The sequence below is a fragment of the Propithecus coquereli genome, unplaced genomic scaffold, assembly GCF_000956105.1.
Source record: "Propithecus coquereli isolate 6110/MARCELLA unplaced genomic scaffold, Pcoq_1.0 Scaffold409, whole genome shotgun sequence".
NCBI classification, from domain to species: Eukaryota; Metazoa; Chordata; class Mammalia; order Primates; family Indriidae; genus Propithecus; species Propithecus coquereli.
In genome coordinates, this window is record NW_012149830.1 from 1,235,289 (window position 1) to 1,249,415 (window position 14,127).

The 14,127-nt window shown below is 37.5% G+C and overlaps 1 protein-coding gene across 1 annotated transcript in view; it reads right to left on the minus strand.

The window, feature by feature from the left end:
- The window catches only part of METTL16 (methyltransferase like 16), an 84,340-nt gene that overhangs the window by 13,166 nt on the left and 57,047 nt on the right, over positions 1 to 14,127 (minus strand). The window contains exons 7-8 of the mRNA XM_012653048.1: positions 8,836 to 8,905; positions 662 to 751 (exon numbers count right to left, since the gene is read on the minus strand). Coding sequence (XP_012508502.1) covers positions 662 to 751; positions 8,836 to 8,905 — 160 coding nt within the window. The remainder of the gene's footprint in view (positions 1 to 661; positions 752 to 8,835; positions 8,906 to 14,127) is intronic.

A 14,127-nucleotide genomic window follows, 5' to 3' on the forward strand; every position in this document is an offset into this window, starting at 1 on the left:
TTCAGGCTGGCCAGCTCAGAAGCGTTTTTCCTTTACATACAGCAGCACAGAGGACAAAGAGACATTTGTGAAAAAATCATTTTTAAAAACTTTTATTCCAGAAAATGTTCAAGCATGCACAAAGTAGAGAGAATGAGATAATAACCTATCACCCAGCTTCAAAAATGGTTAATATTCTAGTGCTAATCTTAAGGCCTAGCTAGAACCCTTCACTAGAACGATCCCTAAGTGTCACACATGGAAAGCCCGCAACCCAAAAAGGCAACTTCTAAATTCACAGGAACCCCAGGAGGCGGCAATTCTAGGAAAGCAGCAGTAGGGAAGGAAAAGGAACAGACTTCAACTCTTGAGGAGTGTCCACCAGAGTAATTACGCAACGTGTTTCTACAGGTCATATTATCTGAATTTCTAATTCTTAAAAGATGCATTTCTGTCCGCTGAGCAAAATCACTGTTTTGCAAAAACCCTCAAGGGAAGGCTCCACGGGCACCAATGCCAGCCTTCCAGGACTCTGTCTTGGTTACAACCACTTTCCATTTTGACATAAGCATTTAGGACACACTTGAGCAAAACAAGACAATACAGCTTTGGTTCATTTGTGACCCACTAAAACCCACCAAGTGCCAGCATTTGGAGAAGCTGAGGCAAAGTCTCTACTTACTGGTACTGTTACATCATCATAAAAACTCCAAGCTAAGGCCCATCTCATTGTCCGACCTTGACAGAATTCGGTGTAGGTGACTTTAGGAACCTGAAACCGACAAACATGGCATCTCGTCAAACTGACGTCACTCTACCAATGTGTTTCTGGCTGCTGCTTCACGTTAAATATCTGTTGGTCTTTCTTTATAATCAGCTTACAAACACTATTATCAAACACCAGTTAAACACAGCTGCCTAATAATGAATGAATACATTATCCTCTCAACAAAGTTGTCTTTTTTCCTTCCACAAAACATTAGAGAGAATTTACAGATCTGGCTTGAAGGTTCAAATATTTGAAACACCTTAAACAGAGAATCGTTTGTAAAATGATTCAAGTGGTTTTTGGTTTTCTTTTTTAAGAATGAGTAGAATGCCAGAGAGAAACCAGAGATCAGAAGCTTGGTTTCTGCTACTGACCCGCATCCAAACCCTTTTGCTGAAAAGTCGTCTTACTCATGCCAAACACCATAAACTGGGAGGGAAGTGGTCGGGGAAGTATTTGAGACCTGCCTTTCAAAACAGGAGCAGAAGGCTATCCTCATGCAGACTGTCACCCTACTGGGAAGCACGATGGCCTGATACTGTTCTGGTTCTAGCTGTTCTTTCATAACTAGCTGTGTGGCCTGGAACAAGCCCTTTGCCTATCTAGCCTTCAGTTCTGCATCTATAAAGGAGTCAGATGAGAGGTCAGTGGTAGACATCAGGTTTTCTGACTTCTGGTTTTTCTCCGACATCCTACCCATCCTGTTTTCCTCCACCTCTTTTTTGTTTTAATTGTCAAAGAAGACCTTGTTTTAACAATCTACAAAAAGTCTCATTTTGCCTTAAAATTACGGAATTTAAAAAACAAGGAAAAAACAAAAACAACACCACATTTAGAGTTTCAGAGTTATAGAATAAAGGAAAATTCTACACTAAAACTGCCATCAAAGTAGATACAGGCTAGGCGCGGTGGCTCACGCCTGTAATCCTAGCATTCTGGGAGGCCGAGGCGGGCAGATTGTTTGAGCTCAGGAGTTCGAGACCAGCCTGAGCAAGAGCGAGACCCCGTCTCTACCAAAAATAGAAAGAAATTAATTGGACAGCTAAAAATATATATAGAAAAAAATTAGCCAGGCATGGTGGCACATGCCTGTAGTCCCAGCTACTTGGGAGGCTGGGCAGTAGGATTGCTTGAGCCCAGGAGTCTGAGGTTGCTGTGAGCTAGGCTGACGCCACGGCACTCACTCTAGCCCAGGCAACAAAGTGAGACTCTGTCTCAAAAAAAAAAAAAAAAGTAGATACAGCAGAACGGTAACGACAAAGCCTCACCCCTTGTATGCGAAGCTCTTCCTTCAGAGGTGCCAGGCTGCATTTCTTTCCCAGCATACAGCTATACCACCTACAAAACAAAATCAGGCAAGTAAGCATTGTTTACATGGTTGTATTTTCAAACTCAGAATTACTCCAGTGAACAAGCTGAGAACAGTAGTAAACAAACATTTAAGTTACAAGTGACAATAATAAGAATTGCACATAATGTATTTAGACAAAGACTGAATCTAGTGATGAACACAAGCCTAAAGCAACTTAAAAAAACCAAAAATCCACTTAGCCCCTCCAACACTTCAGGGCTGTATATATTCGTAAAGAGAGTGAAAGAGAGAGGTCTCATCTGTCACCAAAGGCCATTTACCTCTAGGACAGAAATTAGTCAATAATAACAACAAAAATGTGCATAAACACCCCCTGCACCATACTAAGAGAACTTATAAAATCCAGCATGAACCTGTGATTGTGAGATATTTCCACCTGCAAGTAATTTAAGGATAGATAATGCATTAGAGTTTCAGCAGATCATGGCATCAATTTGTTCTACAGCAAATACAAATCCAGAAGAGAGAGTGTGGAGTGAACTGGTTAAAAGGTAAAGTGTTAGAATTTATTTCTTATTATTCTATGATCTCAGAGACAGAAACAAATAAGGTGAGCCCTACAACTGCCAAAGCTTACTGCTTGAAGGAAATTTCCAGGCTGCAGTGCAGGGAAAAGAAATTCAAACACAGCGCAACAATCTTGCTGAATTGAGGAGACAGAGATGGAAGTTCAGAGAAGCTGAGGCAGTTAAGATTTGTAAAGCAAATTAACAACAGCAAATTAAACCCAAGTAAGAAGAAAGGAAAAAATAAAGATCAGAGCAGAAACCAATGCAAGAGAAAACAACAACAATGAAGAAGAATAATGAAACCAAGAGCTGGTTCTTTGAAAACAAATTTTTTTGAAGTCAAAAAAAAAAAAGAGAAGACATAAATTATTGATATCAGGCTTGAAAAAGGGGACATCACCACAGATCCTACAGACTTTAAAAGGGTGAGAAGAGAATATTTATGAATAACTTTTTGCCAATAAATTTCACAACTTAGATGAAACAAGACAAATTTCTTAAAAAACACAAACTGCCAAAGCTTGCTAAGAAATAGATAACTTGAATAGTTCTATATCAATTAAAGAAACTGAATTTATATTAAAATCCTTCCAGGCCCAAGTCACTTCATTGGTGAATTCTACTAAATATTTAACGAAGAAATAATACCAACTGTATACAAACTCTTCCAAAAAATTTAAGAGGAAGGAACATTTCCCAATGCATTTTATGAGGCCATTATTACACTGACAAATACAAAGACATTCTAAGAAAATTATAGGCCAGTAGCCTTCATGAGCATAAGATATAAAAATCCTTAACAAGAAGGGGCAAAGGAAGATTTGGTGAAAGGGTACAAAGTTCCAGTTAGACAAGAGAAATAAGTTTTAGTGATCTATTACATAGCATAGTGACTACAGTTAATAATAACAATGTATTACATATTTTAAAATTGCTAAAAGACTTTAAATGTTCTCACCACAAAAAAATGATAAGCAGGTGAGGCAAGGGACATGTTGATTAGCTTGATTTAAGCACTCCACAATGAACACAGTCAAGGGCCACATATCATTTCAGTCAATGATGGATCACATATGTGACAGAGGTCCCATAAGATTTAAGATTATAATGGAGCTGAAAAATCCCTATTGCCTAGTGATGCTGCTACTGTCATAGCACAATTATTTTTATTTTTTATAAATTTAATGTAGCTTATGTGTACAGAGTTTATAAAGTCTGCAGTAGTGTACACTAATGTCTTAGGCCTTCACATTCACTCACAGAAAAATTAGCCTGGCATGGTGGTGGGCACCCATAGTCCCAGCTACTCAGGAAGCTAAGCCAGGAGGATCGCTGAGCCCAGGAGTTGGAGGCTACAGTGAGTTAGGATGTGATGTCATGACACTCTAGCTTGGGAGACAGAGCAAGACCCTGTCTCAAAACAAAGAAACAAACAAACAAAAAAAAAAATGAAAGAAGCCAGACATAAAAACTTACATTTTGTATGATTCCACTTAAATGAAAAGTCTATAATAGGCAAAACCATTGTGATGAAAGTACATGGGTGGCAACTAATGGCTAGGAGTGGGCGGGGACAGACTGTAGAGGGGTACTAGGGAACTTTTTAGGGTGATGGAAATGTTCTATATCTTTTTTTTTAAGAGACAATTTCTTGCCCTGTCACCCAGGCTGGAGTGCAGAGGCATGATCATTGCTCACAACAGCCTCAAACTCTTGGGCTCAGGCAATCCTCCTAGCTCAACCTCTGGAGTAGCTGAACTACAGGCACCCACCACCACACCTGGCTAATTTTTAAATCTTTTGCAGAGACAGGGTCTCACTATATTGCCCAAACTCCTGGCCTCAAGCGATCCTCCTGCCTCGGCCTCCCAAAGTGCTAGGATTACAGGCTTGAGCCACTGCAGCCTATTTCTTGATTATGGTGGTGGTAACATACACATTTGTCAGAACTCATCCAAATTGTAGAATTTTACTGCTATTCAAGTTTACCTCAATAAAACTGATTTATAAATGTGTTTATATTATACTTTCAAATATACACAAAAGAATAGTCAACAATATAGTTATGTTTTGTACATTTACTTCTTGTTTTATAACATAGCTTAGTCACACTACCAATATATCCTGTCTCCTGCTCTCACCAAGCATCACAATTACTCCTGTCACTCAAAATTCATCTAACTGCACATTATTTTAAGAAGGAAATTTCAGATTAAGGGATATATATTCAACATTTAATTGTTTATATACAAAACGGTTACTACGAAAGTGATTTTAAAATGACTAAAATTCTAAGAGAACTTAAGAGTCTCTAAAATCACACATCAGCTTAAAACTATATAAAATTGCCATTTTTATAGGTTGAAAACTGTTAAAGATTGGCAATTTCATGTCTCAACCTAGTACATTAAATAATATAAATGAAAATCTTATTAACTTTAAAAGTATGACAAATACTATTATATTGCTTTAGAAATAGTGGGCATCAACAAATATTTTTTCTTGTTTGTGGGTTCAACAACAGATGATTGCACCTATTTTAGCTTAGTCAATCCTTCTTCCCTTTAAAAATACAAAGAAATAATTGTTCTACCTAAACTACTTAAAAAAAAAAAAGCCAGGAAAATCTATTTTAAGCATAATCAATTTTATTTGGTGGCTTTAAAATATTTGGAAGAAAAATAATATGCTCCCTTTAAGAAGATGGTATAAATAGAGAAATCGTTAATCAGGAATTAAAAGCCTTGGGTACACTAGGAAAAAGATGAAGAAAGAGAAATTAGGAGCAATTAGTGCTCACTTAGTATAAAATAGGTTAATTAACACTTTTCCTTTAAAACTAGCATTCCTGAACAGATAAGGTAGATCAGTGCCACTAGAAGCCAAGAAAGGGCCTAGAAGAGGGGAAAAAAAGATACTATAAGATTCTTCAGGAGGTGAAGGAAAGCAAATATTTAGATAAGTTATTTAGATAAGTAAACATGTCATTGATATTTAACATAAACTTGGGTGAGTTCATTTTTTTTCTTTTCTTTTTTTTTTTTCTAGATAGGGTCTCACTCAGTCGCTCAGGCTGGAGTGCAATGGCGTTATCACAGCCCACAGCAACCTCAAACTCCTGAGCTCCAGCAATCCTCCTGCCTCAGCCTCCTGAGTAGCTGGGACTATAGGTGCACACCACCACGCCTAGCCAATTTTTCTATTTTTTGTAGAGATGGGGGTCTCACTACATTGCCAGGCTGGTCTCCAACTCCTGGGCTCAAGCAATCAATCCTCCCTCCTCGGCCTCCCAAAGTGCTAGGATTATTGGCTTGAGCCATCGCACCCAGCCTCATAGTTCTTTTAACCTTTGCATTAAGCTAAATACGATATTATGAATCTTTTAATATTTAATCTCAACATACTTAGTGTTTTCAGCAAGTTGTTATTTCTTACAGAAAAAGCAGAAGTCACTGGATGTGTCAAAAATCCTATTTTAGCTGCACATTTAAAAAATGCTTACCACTAGATCCTAGCTACTTAACAGGCATCTTGTGACAATTAACCAAAATGCAGGTCAAAAAAAAAAATGAACAAAAGGAAGATCTAGTTACCCAAGAGACTTTGAACCCATTATACTATTTTAATGATGAAAGTAGCACTCGATTCATTACAACATTTAGGAATTCCTCTGAGATGGCAGGTTTCAAGAAAAATTATTTTGAAATAATTTCAAACTTTCAGAAGAACTGCAAGATCAGTACAAACGACTCCAGTATCTCCTTCACCCAGATTCACCAATTAACATCTTCCCCCATTTACCTGTTCTGTGTGTTTTTTTCTAAACTGTTTGAGAATTAGCTACAGACATCACCATGCTCATCAACCCTAATATTTTGGCATATACATTTTAAAAACAAGGGCATTCTCTCTTGTAACCAGAGAACAATTATCAAATTGGTAAAAATTTAACACTCATTCAATACTATCATCTGGAATATAGGCCACATTCAAATTTCACCGATTATCCCAATTTTCTCCCCCGATGCAAGAGCCAATCTAAGATTGTACATTTCATTTACTTGTCATGTCTCTTCAGTCTCCTTCAATGTGGAATAGTTCCTCAGTCTTATGTTCATGACCTTAATATTTTTGAAGAACTGTTTTACAAAATCTCTCAATTTGGTTTGTCTGAAGTTTCCACATCATTAGATTCAGCACATTTTTGGTGTGAATAGCACAGAGGTGCCACTGTATCCTTCTAGGTACATCGCATCAGGTGACGATCGCCTGGTCACAGTGGTGCTCCCTCAGTTTCTCCACAGTAAAGTTTCCACATTTCTCTTTGTAATTACAAGTAATCTGTGGGGAAATAGTTTGAAACCAGGTAATTATCTTGGTTCTTCTTCAAACTTTCTACTGTTGATTCTCCCACGAATCAATTATTAGTATGATGCTGCAAAATGGTGATTTTTCTAACTTTATTATTCTCTCTATATTTATTTATTTATTTTTTGAGACAGAGTCTGGCTCTGTTGCCTGGGCCAGAGTGCCGTGGGGTCAGCCTCGCTCACAGCAACCTCAGACTCCTGGGCTCAAACTATCCTCCTGCCTCAGCCTCCCGAGTAGCTGGGACTACAGGCATGTGCCACCATGCCCAGCTAATTTTTCTATATATATATTTTTTTAGTTGTCCAGATCATTTCTTTCTATTGTTTAGTAGAGACGGGGTCTCGCTATTGTTCACGCTGGTCTCGAACCTCTGACCTTGAGCGATCCACCCGCCTCGGCCTCCCAGAGTGCTAGGATTACAGGCATGAGCCACCGCGCTCAACCTCTCTGTATTTATTTATTGGCATTCACTCTACCCCTCTTTATTTTATTCAATAGGTTATAAACCATTATTGTCATTATTCATTTCAAAATTCGTATTGTCCTAGATTTGGCTTAAGCTGGCTCTATGTCCTTTTGACGTGTCATTTTTTCAGCATTTCGTTACTTTCTGGTAAACTACAAGATATTCCAGGATCATCTTATATTTATCCTGACTCAGCACTAAAATTAACGATTTCTCCAAGGAACTCTGGTTCTTTTTAGTGAGGAATGTTTATTTAGAAACTTTTTTAACCAAATATCTTAAACTGAAGCATAATATAGAAAAACAGATAAAAGCAGAGGTTCAGGGTATAAGCAACTATAATCCTATTCTAAAAATTTCCCTAAGTAGCAAATGCCAACACTTGGCTGCCTATAATAAATAAATAACCAGATAAATGCCCCTACATATTCGCCAAAGCACTCTAATATCTGCCTGATCTCAAAATTTACTATTTAAACTATCATAAGTTCCAAATCTTCATGGCTAAACATAAACTTTTATCCTATGTTCTTGTAAATTATCAGTGACTTTTGTTATTCACAGACATTTGTATATGGATAAGTGGAACCAAGGCTTTTAATTCCTTGTTATTCCTTTTTAGATTGCTTAATGGATGGAAAATACATGATTGTTGATTTTAAGAACTCTCTTCTATGACCACCTAAAGCAGAATCAACCAGCGACTACCTCTTGTAGAGGGATACAGCCAGGCTGTGTATAGTGGTTCACACCTATAATCCCAGCACTTTGGGAGGCTGAGGTGGGACAGTCACTTGAGCCCTGGGCAGCAGAGAGAGAACCCATTTCAAAAAAAAAAAAAAAAAAGTTGATACAGCTAGCTCATCATGGAAAGAGCAACTGGATCCAACCTTTTCTCCCAAGGCCTTAGAGCAGACATCAATCAATGAGACTTTGCCATATCAAACTTCAAAGGGAATTAAACTAAGCACAATACCCTAAGTTAAAACGATGAAGTGCAGGCTGGGCGTGGTGGCTCATGCCTGTAATCCTAGCACTCTGGGAGGCCGAGGCGGGAGGATCGTTTGAGCTCAGGAGTTTGAGACCAGCCTGACCAAGAGCAAGACCCCATCTCTACTAAAATTAGTAAGAAATTAATTGGACAACTAAAAATATATAGAAAAAATTAGCCGGGCGTGGTGGCGCATGCCTGTAGTCCCAGCTACTCGGGAGGCTGAGGCAGGAGGATAGTTTGAGCCCAGGAGTCTGAGGTTGCTGTGAGCTAGGCTGACGCCACGGCACTCACTCTAGCCCAGGCAACAAAGTGAGACTCTGTCTCAAAAAAAAAAAAAAAAGTAGATACAGCAGAACGGTAACGACAAAGCCTCACCCCTTGTATGCGAAGCTCTTCCTTCAGAGGTGCCAGGCTGCATTTCTTTCCCAGCATACAGCTATACCACCTACAAAACAAAATCAGGCAAGTAAGCATTGTTTACATGGTTGTATTTTCAAACTCAGAATTACTCCAGTGAACAAGCTGAGAACAGTAGTAAACAAACATTTAAGTTACAAGTGACAATAATAAGAATTGCACATAATGTATTTAGACAAAGACTGAATCTAGTGATGAACACAAGCCTAAAGCAACTTAAAAAAACCAAAAATCCACTTAGCCCCTCCAACACTTCAGGGCTGTATATATTCGTAAAGAGAGTGAAAGAGAGAGGTCTCATCTGTCACCAAAGGCCATTTACCTCTAGGACAGAAATTAGTCAATAATAACAACAAAAATGTGCATAAACACCCCCTGCACCATACTAAGAGAACTTATAAAATCCAGCATGAACCTGTGATTGTGAGATATTTCCACCTGCAAGTAATTTAAGGATAGATAATGCATTAGAGTTTCAGCAGATCATGGCATCAATTTGTTCTACAGCAAATACAAATCCAGAAGAGAGAGTGTGGAGTGAACTGGTTAAAAGGTAAAGTGTTAGAATTTATTTCTTATTATTCTATGATCTCAGAGACAGAAACAAATAAGGTGAGCCCTACAACTGCCAAAGCTTACTGCTTGAAGGAAATTTCCAGGCTGCAGTGCAGGGAAAAGAAATTCAAACACAGCGCAACAATCTTGCTGAATTGAGGAGACAGAGATGGAAGTTCAGAGAAGCTGAGGCAGTTAAGATTTGTAAAGCAAATTAACAACAGCAAATTAAACCCAAGTAAGAAGAAAGGAAAAAATAAAGATCAGAGCAGAAACCAATGCAAGAGAAAACAACAACAATGAAGAAGAATAATGAAACCAAGAGCTGGTTCTTTGAAAACAAATTTTTTTGAAGTCAAAAAAAAAAAAAGAGAAGACATAAATTATTGATATCAGGCTTGAAAAAGGGGACATCACCACAGATCCTACAGACTTTAAAAGGGTGAGAAGAGAATATTTATGAATAACTTTTTGCCAATAAATTTCACAACTTAGATGAAACAAGACAAATTTCTTAAAAAACACAAACTGCCAAAGCTTGCTAAGAAATAGATAACTTGAATAGTTCTATATCAATTAAAGAAACTGAATTTATATTAAAATCCTTCCAGGCCCAAGTCACTTCATTGGTGAATTCTACTAAATATTTAACGAAGAAATAATACCAACTGTATACAAACTCTTCCAAAAAATTTAAGAGGAAGGAACATTTCCCAATGCATTTTATGAGGCCATTATTACACTGACAAATACAAAGACATTCTAAGAAAATTATAGGCCAGTAGCCTTCATGAGCATAAGATATAAAAATCCTTAACAAGAAGGGGCAAAGGAAGATTTGGTGAAAGGGTACAAAGTTCCAGTTAGACAAGAGAAATAAGTTTTAGTGATCTATTACATAGCATAGTGACTACAGTTAATAATAACAATGTATTACATATTTTAAAATTGCTAAAAGACTTTAAATGTTCTCACCACAAAAAAATGATAAGCAGGTGAGGCAAGGGACATGTTGATTAGCTTGATTTAAGCACTCCACAATGAACACAGTCAAGGGCCACATATCATTTCAGTCAATGATGGATCACATATGTGACAGAGGTCCCATAAGATTTAAGATTATAATGGAGCTGAAAAATCCCTATTGCCTAGTGATGCTGCTACTGTCATAGCACAATTATTTTTATTTTTTATAAATTTAATGTAGCTTATGTGTACAGAGTTTATAAAGTCTGCAGTAGTGTACACTAATGTCTTAGGCCTTCACATTCACTCACAGAAAAATTAGCCTGGCATGGTGGTGGGCACCCATAGTCCCAGCTACTCAGGAAGCTAAGCCAGGAGGATCGCTGAGCCCAGGAGTTGGAGGCTACAGTGAGTTAGGATGTGATGTCATGACACTCTAGCTTGGGAGACAGAGCAAGACCCTGTCTCAAAACAAAGAAACAAACAAACAAAAAAAAAAATGAAAGAAGCCAGACATAAAAACTTACATTTTGTATGATTCCACTTAAATGAAAAGTCTATAATAGGCAAAACCATTGTGATGAAAGTACATGGGTGGCAACTAATGGCTAGGAGTGGGCGGGGACAGACTGTAGAGGGGTACTAGGGAACTTTTTAGGGTGATGGAAATGTTCTATATCTTTTTTTTTAAGAGACAATTTCTTGCCCTGTCACCCAGGCTGGAGTGCAGAGGCATGATCATTGCTCACAACAGCCTCAAACTCTTGGGCTCAGGCAATCCTCCTAGCTCAACCTCTGGAGTAGCTGAACTACAGGCACCCACCACCACACCTGGCTAATTTTTAAATCTTTTGCAGAGACAGGGTCTCACTATATTGCCCAAACTCCTGGCCTCAAGCGATCCTCCTGCCTCGGCCTCCCAAAGTGCTAGGATTACAGGCTTGAGCCACTGCAGCCTATTTCTTGATTATGGTGGTGGTAACATACACATTTGTCAGAACTCATCCAAATTGTAGAATTTTACTGCTATTCAAGTTTACCTCAATAAAACTGATTTATAAATGTGTTTATATTATACTTTCAAATATACACAAAAGAATAGTCAACAATATAGTTATGTTTTGTACATTTACTTCTTGTTTTATAACATAGCTTAGTCACACTACCAATATATCCTGTCTCCTGCTCTCACCAAGCATCACAATTACTCCTGTCACTCAAAATTCATCTAACTGCACATTATTTTAAGAAGGAAATTTCAGATTAAGGGATATATATTCAACATTTAATTGTTTATATACAAAACGGTTACTACGAAAGTGATTTTAAAATGACTAAAATTCTAAGAGAACTTAAGAGTCTCTAAAATCACACATCAGCTTAAAACTATATAAAATTGCCATTTTTATAGGTTGAAAACTGTTAAAGATTGGCAATTTCATGTCTCAACCTAGTACATTAAATAATATAAATGAAAATCTTATTAACTTTAAAAGTATGACAAATACTATTATATTGCTTTAGAAATAGTGGGCATCAACAAATATTTTTTCTTGTTTGTGGGTTCAACAACAGATGATTGCACCTATTTTAGCTTAGTCAATCCTTCTTCCCTTTAAAAATACAAAGAAATAATTGTTCTACCTAAACTACTTAAAAAAAAAAAAGCCAGGAAAATCTATTTTAAGCATAATCAATTTTATTTGGTGGCTTTAAAATATTTGGAAGAAAAATAATATGCTCCCTTTAAGAAGATGGTATAAATAGAGAAATCGTTAATCAGGAATTAAAAGCCTTGGGTACACTAGGAAAAAGATGAAGAAAGAGAAATTAGGAGCAATTAGTGCTCACTTAGTATAAAATAGGTTAATTAACACTTTTCCTTTAAAACTAGCATTCCTGAACAGATAAGGTAGATCAGTGCCACTAGAAGCCAAGAAAGGGCCTAGAAGAGGGGAAAAAAAGATACTATAAGATTCTTCAGGAGGTGAAGGAAAGCAAATATTTAGATAAGTTATTTAGATAAGTAAACATGTCATTGATATTTAACATAAACTTGGGTGAGTTCATTTTTTTTCTTTTCTTTTTTTTTTTTCTAGATAGGGTCTCACTCAGTCGCTCAGGCTGGAGTGCAATGGCGTTATCACAGCCCACAGCAACCTCAAACTCCTGAGCTCCAGCAATCCTCCTGCCTCAGCCTCCTGAGTAGCTGGGACTATAGGTGCACACCACCACGCCTAGCCAATTTTTCTATTTTTTGTAGAGATGGGGGTCTCACTACATTGCCAGGCTGGTCTCCAACTCCTGGGCTCAAGCAATCAATCCTCCCTCCTCGGCCTCCCAAAGTGCTAGGATTATTGGCTTGAGCCATCGCACCCAGCCTCATAGTTCTTTTAACCTTTGCATTAAGCTAAATACGATATTATGAATCTTTTAATATTTAATCTCAACATACTTAGTGTTTTCAGCAAGTTGTTATTTCTTACAGAAAAAGCAGAAGTCACTGGATGTGTCAAAAATCCTATTTTAGCTGCACATTTAAAAAATGCTTACCACTAGATCCTAGCTACTTAACAGGCATCTTGTGACAATTAACCAAAATGCAGGTCAAAAAAAAAAATGAACAAAAGGAAGATCTAGTTACCCAAGAGACTTTGAACCCATTATACTATTTTAATGATGAAAGTAGCACTCGATTCATTACAACATTTAGGAATTCCTCTGAGATGGCAGGTTTCAAGAAAAATTATTTTGAAATAATTTCAAACTTTCAGAAGAACTGCAAGATCAGTACAAACGACTCCAGTATCTCCTTCACCCAGATTCACCAATTAACATCTTCCCCCATTTACCTGTTCTGTGTGTTTTTTTCTAAACTGTTTGAGAATTAGCTACAGACATCACCATGCTCATCAACCCTAATATTTTGGCATATACATTTTAAAAACAAGGGCATTCTCTCTTGTAACCAGAGAACAATTATCAAATTGGTAAAAATTTAACACTCATTCAATACTATCATCTGGAATATAGGCCACATTCAAATTTCACCGATTATCCCAATTTTCTCCCCCGATGCAAGAGCCAATCTAAGATTGTACATTTCATTTACTTGTCATGTCTCTTCAGTCTCCTTCAATGTGGAATAGTTCCTCAGTCTTATGTTCATGACCTTAATATTTTTGAAGAACTGTTTTACAAAATCTCTCAATTTGGTTTGTCTGAAGTTTCCACATCATTAGATTCAGCACATTTTTGGTGTGAATAGCACAGAGGTGCCACTGTATCCTTCTAGGTACATCGCATCAGGTGACGATCGCCTGGTCACAGTGGTGCTCCCTCAGTTTCTCCACAGTAAAGTTTCCACATTTCTCTTTGTAATTACAAGTAATCTGTGGGGAAATAGTTTGAAACCAGGTAATTATCTTGGTTCTTCTTCAAACTTTCTACTGTTGATTCTCCCACGAATCAATTATTAGTATGATGCTGCAAAATGGTGATTTTTCTAACTTTATTATTCTCTCTATATTTATTTATTTATTTTTTGAGACAGAGTCTGGCTCTGTTGCCTGGGCCAGAGTGCCATGGCGTCAGCCAAGCTTACAGCAACCTCAAACTCCTGGGCTCAAGTGACCCTCCTGCCTCAGCCTCCTGAGTAGCTGGGACTACAGGCATGTGCCACCATGCCCAGCTAATTTTTCTATATATATATTTTTTTAGTTGTCCAGA